Source organism: Bolinopsis microptera, chromosome 5 (genome assembly GCF_026151205.1).
Source record: "Bolinopsis microptera isolate Bmic1 chromosome 5, MBARI_Bmic_1.0, whole genome shotgun sequence".
Lineage (NCBI taxonomy): Eukaryota > Metazoa > Ctenophora > Tentaculata > Lobata > Bolinopsidae > Bolinopsis > Bolinopsis microptera.
The window spans coordinates 23,085,979-23,098,246 of record NC_087076.1 but is presented as its reverse complement, the minus strand read 5'-3'; the positions used below and the strand labels follow the sequence as shown (position 1 = coordinate 23,098,246).

Here is a 12,268-nt window from a genome sequence, read left to right as displayed (position 1 = left end):
AGAGGGGGGAGGAGGTAGCAGAGGGGGGAGGAGGTAGCAGAGGGGGGAGGAGGTAGCAGAGGGGGGGAGGAGGTAGCAGAGGGGGGAGGAGGTAGCTGAGGGGGATGAGGTAGCAGAGGGGGGAGGAGGTAGCAGAGGGGGAGGAGGTAGCAGAGGGGGGAGGAGGTAGCAGAGGGGGGAGGAGGTAGCAGAGGGGGGAGGAGGTAGCAGAGGGGGGAGGAGGTAGCAGAGGGGGGAGGAGGTAGCAGAGGGGGGAGGAGGTAGCAGAGGGGGGAGGAGGTAGCAGAGGGGGGAGGAGGTAGCAGAGAGGGGGAGGAGGTAGCAGAGGGGGGAGGAGGTAGCAGAGGGGGGAGGGGAGGAGGTAGCAGAGGGGGGAGGAGGTAGCAGAGGGGGGAGGAGGTAGCAGAGGGGGGAGGAGGTAGCAGAGGGGGGAGGAGGTAGCAGAGGGGGGAGGAGGTAGCAGAGGGGGGAGGAGGTAGCAGAGGGGGGAGGAGGTAGCAGAGGGGGGAGGAGGTAGCAGAGGGGGGAGGAGGTAGCAGAGGGGGGAGGAGGTAGCAGAGGGGGGAGGAGGTAGCAGAGGGGGGAGGAGGTAGCAGAGGGGGGAGGAGGTAGCAGAGGGGGGAGGAGGTAGCAGAGGGGGGAGGAGGTAGCAGAGGGGGGAGGAGGTAGCAGAGGGGGGAGGAGGTAGCAGAGGGGGGAGGAGGTAGCAGAGGGGGGAGGAGGTAGCAGAGGGGGGAGGAGGTAGCAGAGGGGGGAGGAGGTAGCAGAGGGGGGAGGAGGTAGCAGAGGGGGGAGGAGGTAGCAGAGGGGGGAGGAGGTAGCAGAGGGGGGAGGAGGTAGCAGAGGGGGGAGGAGGTAGCAGAGGGGGGAGGAGGTAGCAGAGGGGGGAGGAGGTAGCAGAGGGGGGAGGAGGTAGCAGAGGGGGGAGGAGGTAGCAGAGGGGGGAGGAGGTAGCAGAGGGGGGAGGAGGTAGCAGAGGGGGAGGAGGTAGCAGAGGGGGGAGGAGGTAGCAGAGGGGGGAGGAGGTAGCAGAGGGGGGAGGAGGTAGCAGAGGGGGGAGGAGGTAGCAGAGGGGGGAGGAGGTAGCAGAGGGGGGAGGAGGTAGCAGAGGGGGGAGGAGGTAGCAGAGGGGGGGAGGAGGTAGCAGAGGGGGGAGGAGGTAGCAGAGGGGGGAGGAGGTAGCAGAGGGGGAGGAGGTAGCAGAGGGGGGAGGAGGTAGCAGAGGGGGGAGGAGGTAGCAGAGGGGGGAGGAGGTAGCAGAGGGGGGGAGGAGGGTAGAGAGGGGGGAGGAGGTAGCAGAGGGGGGAGGAGGTAGCAGAGGGGGGGGAGGTAGCAGAGGGGGGAGGAGGTAGCAGAGGGGGGAGGGGGTAGCAGAGGGGGGAGGAGGTAGCAGAGGGGGGAGGAGGTAGCAGAGGGGGGAGGAGGTAGCAGAGGGGGGAGGAGGTAGCAGAGGGGGGAGGGGGGTAGCAGAGGGGGAGGAGGTAGCAGAGGGGGAGGAGGTAGCAGAGGGGGGAGGAGGTAGCAGAGGGGGGAGGAGGTAGCAGAGGGGGGAGGAGGTAGCAGAGGGGGGAGGGGGTAGGAGGTAGCAGAGGGGGGAGGAGGTAGCAGAGGGGGGAGGAGGTAGCAGAGGGGGGAGGAGGTAGCAGAGGGGGGAGGAGGTAGCAGAGGGGGGAGGAGGTAGCAGAGGGGGGAGGAGGTAGCAGAGGGGGAAGGAGGTAGCAGAGGGGGGAGGAGGTAGCAGAGGGGGGAGGTAGCAGAGGGGGGAGGAGGTAGCAGAGGGGGGAGGAGGTAGCAGAGGGGGGAGGAGGTAGCAGAGGGGGGAGGAGGTAGCAGAGGGGGGAGGAGGTAGCAGAGGGGGGAGGAGGTAGCAGAGGGGGGAGGAGGTAGCAGAGGGGGGAGGAGGTAGCAGAGGGGGGAGGAGGTAGCAGAGGGGGGAGGAGGTAGCAGAGGGGGGAGGAGGTAGCAGAGGGGGGAGGAGGTAGCAGAGGGGGGGAGGAGGTAGCAGAGGGGGGAGGAGGTAGCAGAGGGGGGAGGAGGTAGCTGAGGGGGGAGGGGGTAGCAGAGGGGGAGGAGGTAGCAGAGGGGGGAGGAGGTAGCAGAGGGGGGAGGAGGTAGCAGAGGGGGGAGGAGGTAGCAGAGGGGGGAGGTAGCAGAGGGGGGAGGAGGTAGCAGAGGGGGGAGGAGGTAGCAGAGGGGGAGGAGGTAGCAGAGGGGGGAGGGGTAGCAGAGGGGGGAGGAGGTAGCAGAGGGGGGAGGAGGTAGCAGAGGGGGGAGGAGGTAGCAGAGGGGGAGGAGGTAGCAGAGGGGGGAGGAGGTAGCAGAGGGGGGAGGAGGTAGCAGAGGGGGGAGGAGGTAGCAGAGGGGGGAGGAGGTAGCAGAGGGGGGAGGAGGTAGCAGAGGGGGGGGAGGTAGCAGAGGGGGGAGGAGGTAGCAGAGGGGGGAGGAGGTAGCAGAGGGGGGAGGAGGTAGCAGAGGGGGGAGGGGGGTAGCAGAGGGGGGAGGAGGTAGCAGAGGGGGGAGGAGGTAGCAGAGGGGGGAGGGGGGTAGCAGAGGGGGGAGGAGGTAGCAGAGGGGGGAGGAGGTAGCAGAGGGGGGAGGGGGGTAGCAGAAGGGGGAGGGGGTAGTTAGATTCACGTATCGTAACAGCCAAATAATAACTCTTTTATAGTAGAGCAAGAGGTCAAGCAAACAAATCCTATTTGGAAGCATAAATTTGGGCGAATGGTGTAAAAAGTCATAAAACTATTACTTCATTGCATACCAACGTTAATTGATATACTTACTCAGTCCATTCTTTAATCCACTCGTCTGATTTTCCCTCGCAAGTCTTCTCTATCTGTTGCCCTATTGTCAGAAGATGAGACTTGGTTTGTCTGAGTTGCTCCTCGGTATCAGCGTCGTCTTTAGGATTCTCCAACATTCTTAAAGTCTTCCGTACCGGTCTCATCATTTCTTTGCACTAAAATTGTTTATGATAAAGGTCTTCGGGTCTTGGTAGTTTCGAAACTCAAACACGCAGAACGTTTAAAAACAAGTTCAAGTTAATACCAACAGAATTCACCAATACAACTTCATATCTCACGATATCTACCAGGACCACAATCTTTACCTTTTTAAAAACCACGTCACTGCATTCAGCCGGGGCTTCAGTTTGTTTTATTTCCTCAACCTCATCTTGGTCTTCCTTCTTGGTCCTCTTCTTCCTCCTCGACTTTGTTGGTTTATTCTCTTCAAAGAATTCCCTGATATCCTCTTCAGGTTCTTCCTTTTTCTTCTTTCTAGATTTTCTCTCCTTCTTTTTCGGCGCTTTTGTCGGAGATTTCGTCATCAATTTGGGCAAGTTTTTCAGCAGATATTCGGCTCTTGTTGTAAGATGCTCCGGTCTTGGTTTGCCCTCGCTGTCTGCTGGGAAGATCTGAAAAACAATAATTTAGCGACTGAAGAGAATGCTTTAGGGTCGTATTGCGACCTTAAAACCTTTTTTTAAATAACTTATCATTCCTGTTGGTGTACATTTTATTTAAACAGTCTCTCTTGGGTCTCTTTTACTAAAACGAATAATTTCACTTTTACCTTTTCGGCTAAGTTAAGTTTTGGATCAGCGATGACCTTGTCCCAGCTACCAAGCCCGTGCTCGTACACACCTAGGAGTAACATGCTATCCTCCTCCAGTCCCCACTCAAGATCCCATCCTGTCGGCTTTGTATTTTTGTCGATTCTCCATCTGGAGAGCAATGAAGGTGAGAAATTCAGTCTGTATTAGATAGTATAAGTCCAGAACAAAAAATTATAACCAAAATTATTGAGCTTAATTCATGAAATTGACTATTTATATGGTTCTAGTTAATTAAATTCTATGTGTTTTCCCCATATATCAAACATGAGACTGAAACTCGTATAAGGGCATATTTCAAAACTGGTTCCACTTGGAGGAAATTTTAGAAATGCTTTTATCAATCCAATTTTGGAAATTTTAGAATGTTTGAACTTTATACTTTGAAAATCTGCAATATTGGAGACATCAATCTACTCTATCATGCAAAAATAGCTCATTCTATCATCGACACTAAAACAATCCTCAAAAGTGTGCTCTACTTCATAACGTCTCTAGATTAGGCCTTTGCTTGAACTAAACCCAAATTTTGTGTGTTAGTATATGAGATTTCATTTTTACAGACTGATATAAAGCCCAATCAAGGAGAAAGAGCTAACATGGGGAAAATGTGGTTTTTAAAATTTTGTCACTCCGTAACAAAAAAGTGTAAAAAAGTTATCTATTCTCTTAACTACACGCCTATTCCATTCCATATTTTCTGAAGTATCTCAGTGACCTTACACTAAGATTTTCCAACATTTTCGATTGATAACATTATAATTTAAGAGGAGATATGATGAGCCAAACTTTGGTCACTCCGTAACGCTGTGTTACGGAGTGACAAATTCAAGGGACATTGTCACTCCGTAACGAATTTTTTTATTGTCATAAATACACCAAAGGAGTTTGCAACCTATGCTGACAGTCTTCTCAAGTCAATCAATGTCGTGTATGTTGGAGATCTAGCCTCAGGTATGGAAGAGGAGTGCAGAAGGAAAGCAAGACCAGTTCCAGGAACCTTGAAAGTGCACCACAGTACATTGTCCGTTCTTTCAAAGATAACAGCTGCATCCTTACCTTTAGGGACACGTCAGTTGATGGATCTTTGATAAAGAAGAGTTTGCCGATGAATCATCTGCTCAGACGACTTCAACAACAGTTATTGGAGAGGAGGAAACACCATCATCTTCTAACAGCTGTGAAACTTACAACATTGATCAATTCGTGATTGTTAACTGGGAGGGTGAACTTTACCCAGGAGGGTGAACTTTACCCAGGAAAAGTTATTGGCAAGCCAGACAGCAGTAACCTTACCGTTAAGTGCCTTGTACCAGCTGGAAAACCTGGATCAATCTGGAAATGGCCTGACAAAGAGGACGTCCATGATTACGAACTTAGTGACGTGAAAGGAGCTATTGGTATGCCGAAGCTTTTGCCGGGAACAGGGAGAAGAATAGAGTTTGAAGTACCTGAACTTGCTTATAAGTGGGGTGTAAAGGTTTAAATTTTCGTTAATCTGTGTACATTGTACAGTTTATAACTTTAAACAAATAAGCCCAGATTTTTAAACATTTCATTATGATATGTCACTCTGTAACAGATTCTTAACCGAGTAATATTTGTAGAAAGTTAAACCAATGAGACTGATTTTTATGCAGTTGTTTATATTTTTCAAACAGTGATTTAAATGTGCTGTATTTTAAGGGAAATTTACAGAGTTGTAAGCTCCAGGGTTGATTTTTTATCACATGATCGTATTTTTATTCATAATTGTGATCAAGACTAATGAATTGTACCAGATTTGATTTATTTCACATCAATAAATTTGTGTGTCTACCTTGTTTAAGTGTTATCTATCTAATTTTGAAAAGAATTCTACTATTTAGAGCCAGGAACAGGATGAAAAATGATGAAAAATTCGAGTGGAATGAGAGACTGTTTGATGCGTCACTCCGTAACAGTCACTCCGTAACAATCCCCAAAATTTTTGAAGCCTCAAATTTTTTATTCCTTAGGCAATACACACTTTTTCTTGATTAATTATTGAAGGAAAATGTCTGAAAAGTGCCTGGAAGCCGTCAAAATGCAACTTTCAAGAATATCTGAGATAAAAATTAGGTCAGAATATGGGTGTACCAAAATCTGAAAATTTATCTAGTCACTCCGTAACGAAATTTCGACTTTTAATTACTCAAAAACGGATTGATTTCTCACTATTTTCTTTGGCAGATATGTAAATCGTAGGTTTGAAAAGCCTTAGAAACATAATTTAACCAATAATGAACCTGTTTTCTTGGACATTTTTCGGAAAAAATGGGTAAAATTGTCACACCGTAACATTCTATAGTTTTGAAATATGCCCATAACTGTTCAACGTACGCTATTCTGTCTTTTGGTTTTTCGGGTATGTACTCCAGATTGTTCAGCATGGTTTCTCGTTGGGTGATTTGGTTTGTTGAGAATGAACATCCTCCCAGCAGGATTGTGGTGTTTTTCTTTTGGGTACCTGAATACATTAATAATGATGATAACGTGTATCGTATGTACTTGTATATGTACATACATGGATATATCCATTGTGTCCCTAGGAAATGGTTTTAAGGCTACCCGAATGAATTTTTAAAGTCGACTTAAAAAACACTAATTTTCTTACCGTCAATATTGGTAGCATATGCCTCGGCTTCGCTAATTTTTGTGTGTAGGATATCGAGTAAAGCGTCCAATTCAGGAAGAGATGCAGACAAGCCAGCATCACGACCAATTTCTTTTAACCGTTTTGCTGCCGGACCGAACTTCCGGAAACTCTTGATAAACTTCCGGATCTCGGATTTGCTGAATACTTCTGCTTCGTCAAATTCTTCTTGCGAGTGTGATCTGCAAAAAAAACATTAAACCTGGTATCTTTAGTACAGGTAAAATATCTTGATCTGGAAAAAATTAACCCCAAGCCCCCCTCTCCTTCGATAGAATAATCCCACAAACACGAACAAAAAACACTAAATACCAACCTTCGTTTCTTGTGAGCAGGAGGATCCATCTTTCTCCGTTTACTCTTAGGATGATGTTTCTCTCCCTCGCTATCCGAGTGATTCCTCCTGGACACCACATTACCCGTATAGTTCACTTTCTTTCCCCGTCTGGGAGGAATGTACAATGGAACTTCATTCTCCGCTTTCTCTGCTAGCTGGATTGCTTCTATCTGATCTTTGGGGATGATGGTGTCCCAACCGGGACCTGGCGCTTCTTCTTCAGTTACGGTGAAGTTTGCAACCTGGAGGAGAATAAAGTTTAGATTATAGAAATTACATGTTAGTTAAAGTAGAGGTTAAAGGTTATGTCAGATAGTTAAATCACTCTCAGAACCAACTCCTAGAGTACTATTTAATCTATTCACTTTCTGTAAGAAATTTATAAACAAGACAGTACGACTAAACTGCGTTGCTCTGATGATTTCTACAATTCTCACTTGACTTATTTACAACCCACCTTGAACTGAGAGAGAAGTTCGTGTCCAGCCCCGGCCTCCTCCTCCTGTACTCGGGTCTCTGCTTCTTTCAGCACTGTGTCCAGGTCCAGACCCTCCAAGTGCTGGTCCGTGTTACTGTCGTCCTTGAACAGTTCCACTGCCCCGAACTTCAGCACTGCTGTCAGCTCTTCTTTGTTGAAGGGGATGTTTCTGGGTAGGGTAGGGTGGGGTAAGAATTAATATGTTCTCACAAGAAATGCTGTATTTGTATACATTTTAAACAAATGTATTCTCATCTTAGATGCTAAATTTGGATGATGTTATTACATGTCAGATAGATAAATCACTCGCAGAGCAAGCTCGTAGAGTATGATTCAATCCATCACTTTCTGTCAGAAATTTATAAACAAGACAGTACGACTAAACTGCTTTGCTCTGATGATTTCTACAATTCTCGTCGCGAATTATTGCATGAACTGGTCATGATATCAACAGCTTGTGCCAGCTTAAAAAAGAGTTTTTTAGCAACCTCTTTGGTTTGAGCTAAAAGAAGAGAACTTTACAGATACTTATAATCTGGAACTTAGAAAATGGAAATAATAATAAATAATCCATTACAATAAACTGACTTACTTGTTAGGATTGTTTTTATGGAGGACCATTCGGCCACTAGTGTCCATTTTCTGAATAACAAGATGATCAAGAATCATTTTCTTCTTTGCTCGCTCAATAATGTCCTCCTCGACACTGTTCTTCGTCACAAGCCGGTAGATGTTTACCTGGGGGAGGTAAAACTATTTATATTAAAGTTAGTAATTTATAGTATTTAGATAATTTGGGTAAATCTAGCTATTACAGTAAACTCATCTACTCATCATAAGAATTGTAACGTTGCCAAGCAATACATGTACATATACATTATTGAAGATTTTATACATTATACAAGATTTTTTGAAATAAATTTACCCATGTAACACGGGATTTCTTGAAACAAAAAATCAGTTTTTGTATGTTTTCAGTAGATCATGCCGTACAAACTAGCTTTTCAGTATGCCATACATGATACATACTGCACTAATTTCTACAAACTAAAAATCAAACAAGCTTTTTCAGACATACCTGTTTCTTTTGTCCGATTCTATGAGCTCTAGCCATGGCCTGGAGGTCGTTCTGTGGATTCCAATCGCTGTCAAATATGATGACAGTGTCGGCAGTGGCCAGGTTGATTCCCAGACCTCCTGCTCGTGTGGACAGTAGGAAACAGAAGTCAGTACTTCCCTCCGCGTTGAAATGGTCCAGTGCTTGGGCTCTCATGTCTCCTTTAACCCCGCCATCTAATCGCTGCAGATAATTTTAGTGTTTACTTCCTGTCACATCGTCATGTAAACAATAGGGGCCACAAATCACATTGACAGAAAAGGCGTAAACATATTATTGTGAGTTATATGATCTGATGCTCCACTACTACGTACTGCCTCATTAATTTACCTGATGACCGAACTTCTTCAATTCCAAGTACTCGGCGATAATATCTAACTGTCTGACCATCTGAGAGAAAATAAGAACCCTGTTACCCCTCTCCTTGCACCTGGCTAACAACTTGTCAAGTAACCACAGCTTTCCACTTCCTTTCACTATAGATTGTAATCTGTACAGGTCGGTATGACCAGCTTCAAGTGGCACAGTCAGTTCACAGTGATTGCAGCATTTCTTCAGCTCCATCATTATGTTCATCAGTGACTGGTTGCTACCTGGTAAGTTTAGATCCCTTTTTAAAACCTTACAGAATACAGAGAGACAGGTGAATTGACCACAACATCCATATTTTAAGTGCGTCACAATCTGACTCAGATAGAAATTCAACTGATACCTCATTTTAAACACATTTTATATAAATCTTAGTTAAAATAGAGATGATGTTATTACATGTCAGACAGATAAATCACTCGAAGAGCAAACTCGTAGAGTACGATTCAATCCATCACTTTCTGTCAGAAATTTATAAACAAGACAGTACGACTAAACTGCTTTGCTCTGATGATTTCTACAATTCTCATCACGAATTATTGCATGAACTCAATGAATCAATACAAAAACTGGTGCTCTAGAATTAGCCAATAAAAATGGGTGTAAGCTCAAAAATAACTTTAAACCGACCTTTTTCTTTAGAAAGAGCTGAAAAGTTCCTGGTCAATATCCAGCGGTAATACTGTTTCTGTTTGACTGTCATGTCAACTCTAAGTATCTGCTCCGTTTTACCCGGGAGCGATTTTTCCACGTCTTTCTTAACCCTCCGCAATAAATATGGTTCCAGCTCTTTGTGGATCTTGGAAAGGGATTCACCGTTCATCTCAGACATTTCACCGTGTATAGATTCAAATTCTTCAAACGAGGGATAGTTCCTGGATTTTTAAGTGTTATGATATAATCACATTATGTCGACAGGTTGCGGTTAGCGTTAACATTCAAAATTTGGGATTCTAGGCTATCAAAACTCAAAACATGATTTAGCATAGGGTAGCATAAATCGAAAAATGTACTAACGTAGGCATAATGAAATGTAAGAGTGCCCACAACTCCTTGAGCGAGTTCTGTAGAGGGGTCCCGGTTATCAATAATCTGTGGAACGTTCTGAGGTTTATCAAAACTTTGTACAGAGAACTCTGGTCGTTCTTGAGCCGGTGAGCCTCGTCCACTGCCAGGACTGCCCACGGGTAACTTTGGAAAAAGTCCTGAAATTTTAAGGAAAATGTTTAGAAACATCCGGCGTCAATTTTTGTATATATTCAATCTTTTGTCCGCTTATGCTGGTGGGACACCATTCAACCAGAATTGCCCGAATAAGACTTACTATGTCCTTGAGGACAATCTCGTAAGAAGTGACAATGGCGTTAAACTTCAGTTTTCCACTGGGCATAGTCCACTCATTCTCTTGAATAGTTTGCCGTGACTTCATGTCTCCTATGTACATTATCGTGTTCATATTGGGTGCCCATTTGGCGAATTCCCGCTCCCAAGCAGGCATTGTACTCAGTGGAACCACTAATAAAAATGGACCATATTGCTTTGCAGAGTAGAAGACATAGTTCAGAAAGCAGACTGTTTGGATTGTTTTGCCAAGTCCCATTTCGTCAGCTAAAATTACACTGTTCCTCCTGAAAAATAATAGAATTATAAATGGCACAAAAATAGAATGTGATCGTGGTCGTTAAATTGGATTATTTAAAATAATTTGATTTATACGGCATTATGAAAAGAAATTAAATTTCATTCCGGGCTGCTCGTATAAATAAAAATAAATGTCTTGATATATAATTTCGCTCCTTTTTAAGATTGTCAAAATAAAAAAAAGACCTGGTCTATAAACTAACTATTAGTTAAAAATATTTCTATAACCAAAAATATTTCTTACTTGCACCAAGAATGACCTAACCAGTTTAAACCATCTAACTGATAGTCTCTTAGTTTTAAACCTTCAGGAATCCAAGATGGGTGTTCATCGTGTTTGACAAACCTACATCTCTGAGCAAGGGACTGCCGGGGAAATGTTTAAGTAAAGAACACAATAAAATTTATCAGTTTATATAACATTGATGTAAATCAACTGATAATTTTCGAATAATGATGCGAAGATCGAGTAAGACTGCTTAAACCGAGGAAATCTCCTCAAAAACTTCAACACGAACCTTATACTGAGTGTTTGGCTTAGTATCAGAGTTTTTCATCCTCTCATAGTGTTTGATCTTCTCCGCATGATGTTCCTTTAGATAAGAATCCTTTTCATAAGTTGCATCTGAGTAGGGTAAACTTCTCCACTTTACTAAATAGTCTATGGAAGTATTTTCCTCCTCGTCTTTAGTTGCACTATGAGTTATGATCCTATCCACATCAGTATATTGACTAATAAGGTTCAGCTTCATTTCATCGTGCACATCGTAATATTCAAGGTCTTCTGGGCTCATGTTCTTTTTCCTGGAGAGAAAATATCTTTTTGTAATTTCCATTTATTTATCATATCAGCCGTCCACTGGAAACCAAAGGCCAATTGTAACCGAGGCATTATCTAAGAAAGTTATTGATCCATGTACATTGTACACCTGATCTGGATAAAGTACGTGATCTTGAAATTAACCGACCATTCCGCTACTTCTTGTTGTTTCTTCTGATAGTTCTCCAATATCTTGAGACCTTTGCAACCCTTCTCTTCTAAGCTAACGTCCGACTCCCAAGTGTTATGAATGTGAGAGTATCTGGCCCATTTGATGAAATATTGAGGACATCTTGCTTCTTTTCCTTCAGGAGCGTCTTCCAGACATTTCAGTCCTTTACCTCCCGCACTTGGCGCTGTCATGTCTCCAACTTCTGCAAAAGTCTAAGTGTAAATAAACGTACCGTATTTTGAGCACTCTCCTGCAATTTGTCTGACTTATTGTCAAACAAATTCCAACATAATCTGTCCAATTTATCTACAATGCTTATCAATAACCAATCTATGTCTTGGTAGAAATCATCTGAGTTACTTACGCCACTTAGGACCAATTCTGTGATGCATAACTTTCTCAATTTTCTCAGACAGTTCCTCGGGCTCCTGTTCCGGCTCCTCTATGTAGATTTTATCAGCCTCATCTTCACTTCCGAGAGGATCTGTCTCTTCTACGTCACGATAACTGGAAAAATCAATCAAATTAGCACGTTTGATAACAAATTGACCATATTTTTGTTATATTTTGCGTTTATTCATCGTTAAATGCGAGAAAACATCCAAAATTAAGATAATATTTGGTAGACCTGAAAAAAGCAAAAGATAGATTTTGTGACCCCTACCATAACTGACACTTAATTTATTTTTTGAGAATATTGATATTGTAAGGTAATTCAAATAGTTTTCCCGCTATTTTAAGCAGGCAACGTGGTTCAGAAGACTGTGCAAAATATTGTTATCACCTTGTAACACTACATGTGAGCAGGGTTGTAGTCCCCAACATACACAGATGCAATCAAGAAGACTTCAGGAGGATTATTGTGCCAAAAACAATCGGCTGGGCTAATTGATTTTCGCCAGAATGGCGAATTTTCGGCATGAGTTCGTGCGCTAAGTGTTTGGATGATATGCTTTAATCACAAACGAGGGCTTAGAATGCTTACACTTTGTGCTTTTAAGCCGCGCGGTAGACCCTTTAGGTGATTCGTGGAGCCCCTTTGTTCGC

At 44.3% G+C, this 12,268-nt stretch overlaps 1 protein-coding gene across 4 annotated transcripts in view; it reads right to left on the bottom strand.

Moving 5' to 3' along the window:
- Window positions 1–12,268, bottom strand: part of LOC134814802 (chromodomain-helicase-DNA-binding protein 1-like) — a 29,262-nt gene that overhangs the window by 12,161 nt on the left and 4,833 nt on the right. For all 4 annotated transcript variants that reach the window (XM_063823077.1, XM_063823075.1, XM_063823076.1 and 1 more), the window contains exons 9-25: window positions 11,586–11,728; window positions 11,198–11,423; window positions 10,748–11,033; window positions 10,474–10,595; window positions 9,913–10,216; window positions 9,606–9,793; window positions 9,219–9,463; window positions 8,550–8,812; window positions 8,181–8,402; window positions 7,695–7,840; window positions 7,082–7,271; window positions 6,604–6,866; window positions 6,249–6,469; window positions 5,975–6,101; window positions 3,574–3,724; window positions 3,110–3,415; window positions 2,784–2,959 (exon numbers count right to left, since the gene is read on the bottom strand). In XM_063823077.1, the coding sequence (XP_063679147.1) occupies window positions 2,784–2,959; window positions 3,110–3,415; window positions 3,574–3,724; window positions 5,975–6,101; window positions 6,249–6,469; window positions 6,604–6,866; window positions 7,082–7,271; window positions 7,695–7,840; window positions 8,181–8,402; window positions 8,550–8,812; window positions 9,219–9,463; window positions 9,606–9,793; window positions 9,913–10,216; window positions 10,474–10,595; window positions 10,748–11,033; window positions 11,198–11,423; window positions 11,586–11,728 (3,579 nt within the window). The remainder of the gene's footprint in view (window positions 1–2,783; window positions 2,960–3,109; window positions 3,416–3,573; window positions 3,725–5,974; window positions 6,102–6,248; window positions 6,470–6,603; window positions 6,867–7,081; window positions 7,272–7,694; window positions 7,841–8,180; window positions 8,403–8,549; window positions 8,813–9,218; window positions 9,464–9,605; window positions 9,794–9,912; window positions 10,217–10,473; window positions 10,596–10,747; window positions 11,034–11,197; window positions 11,424–11,585; window positions 11,729–12,268) is intronic.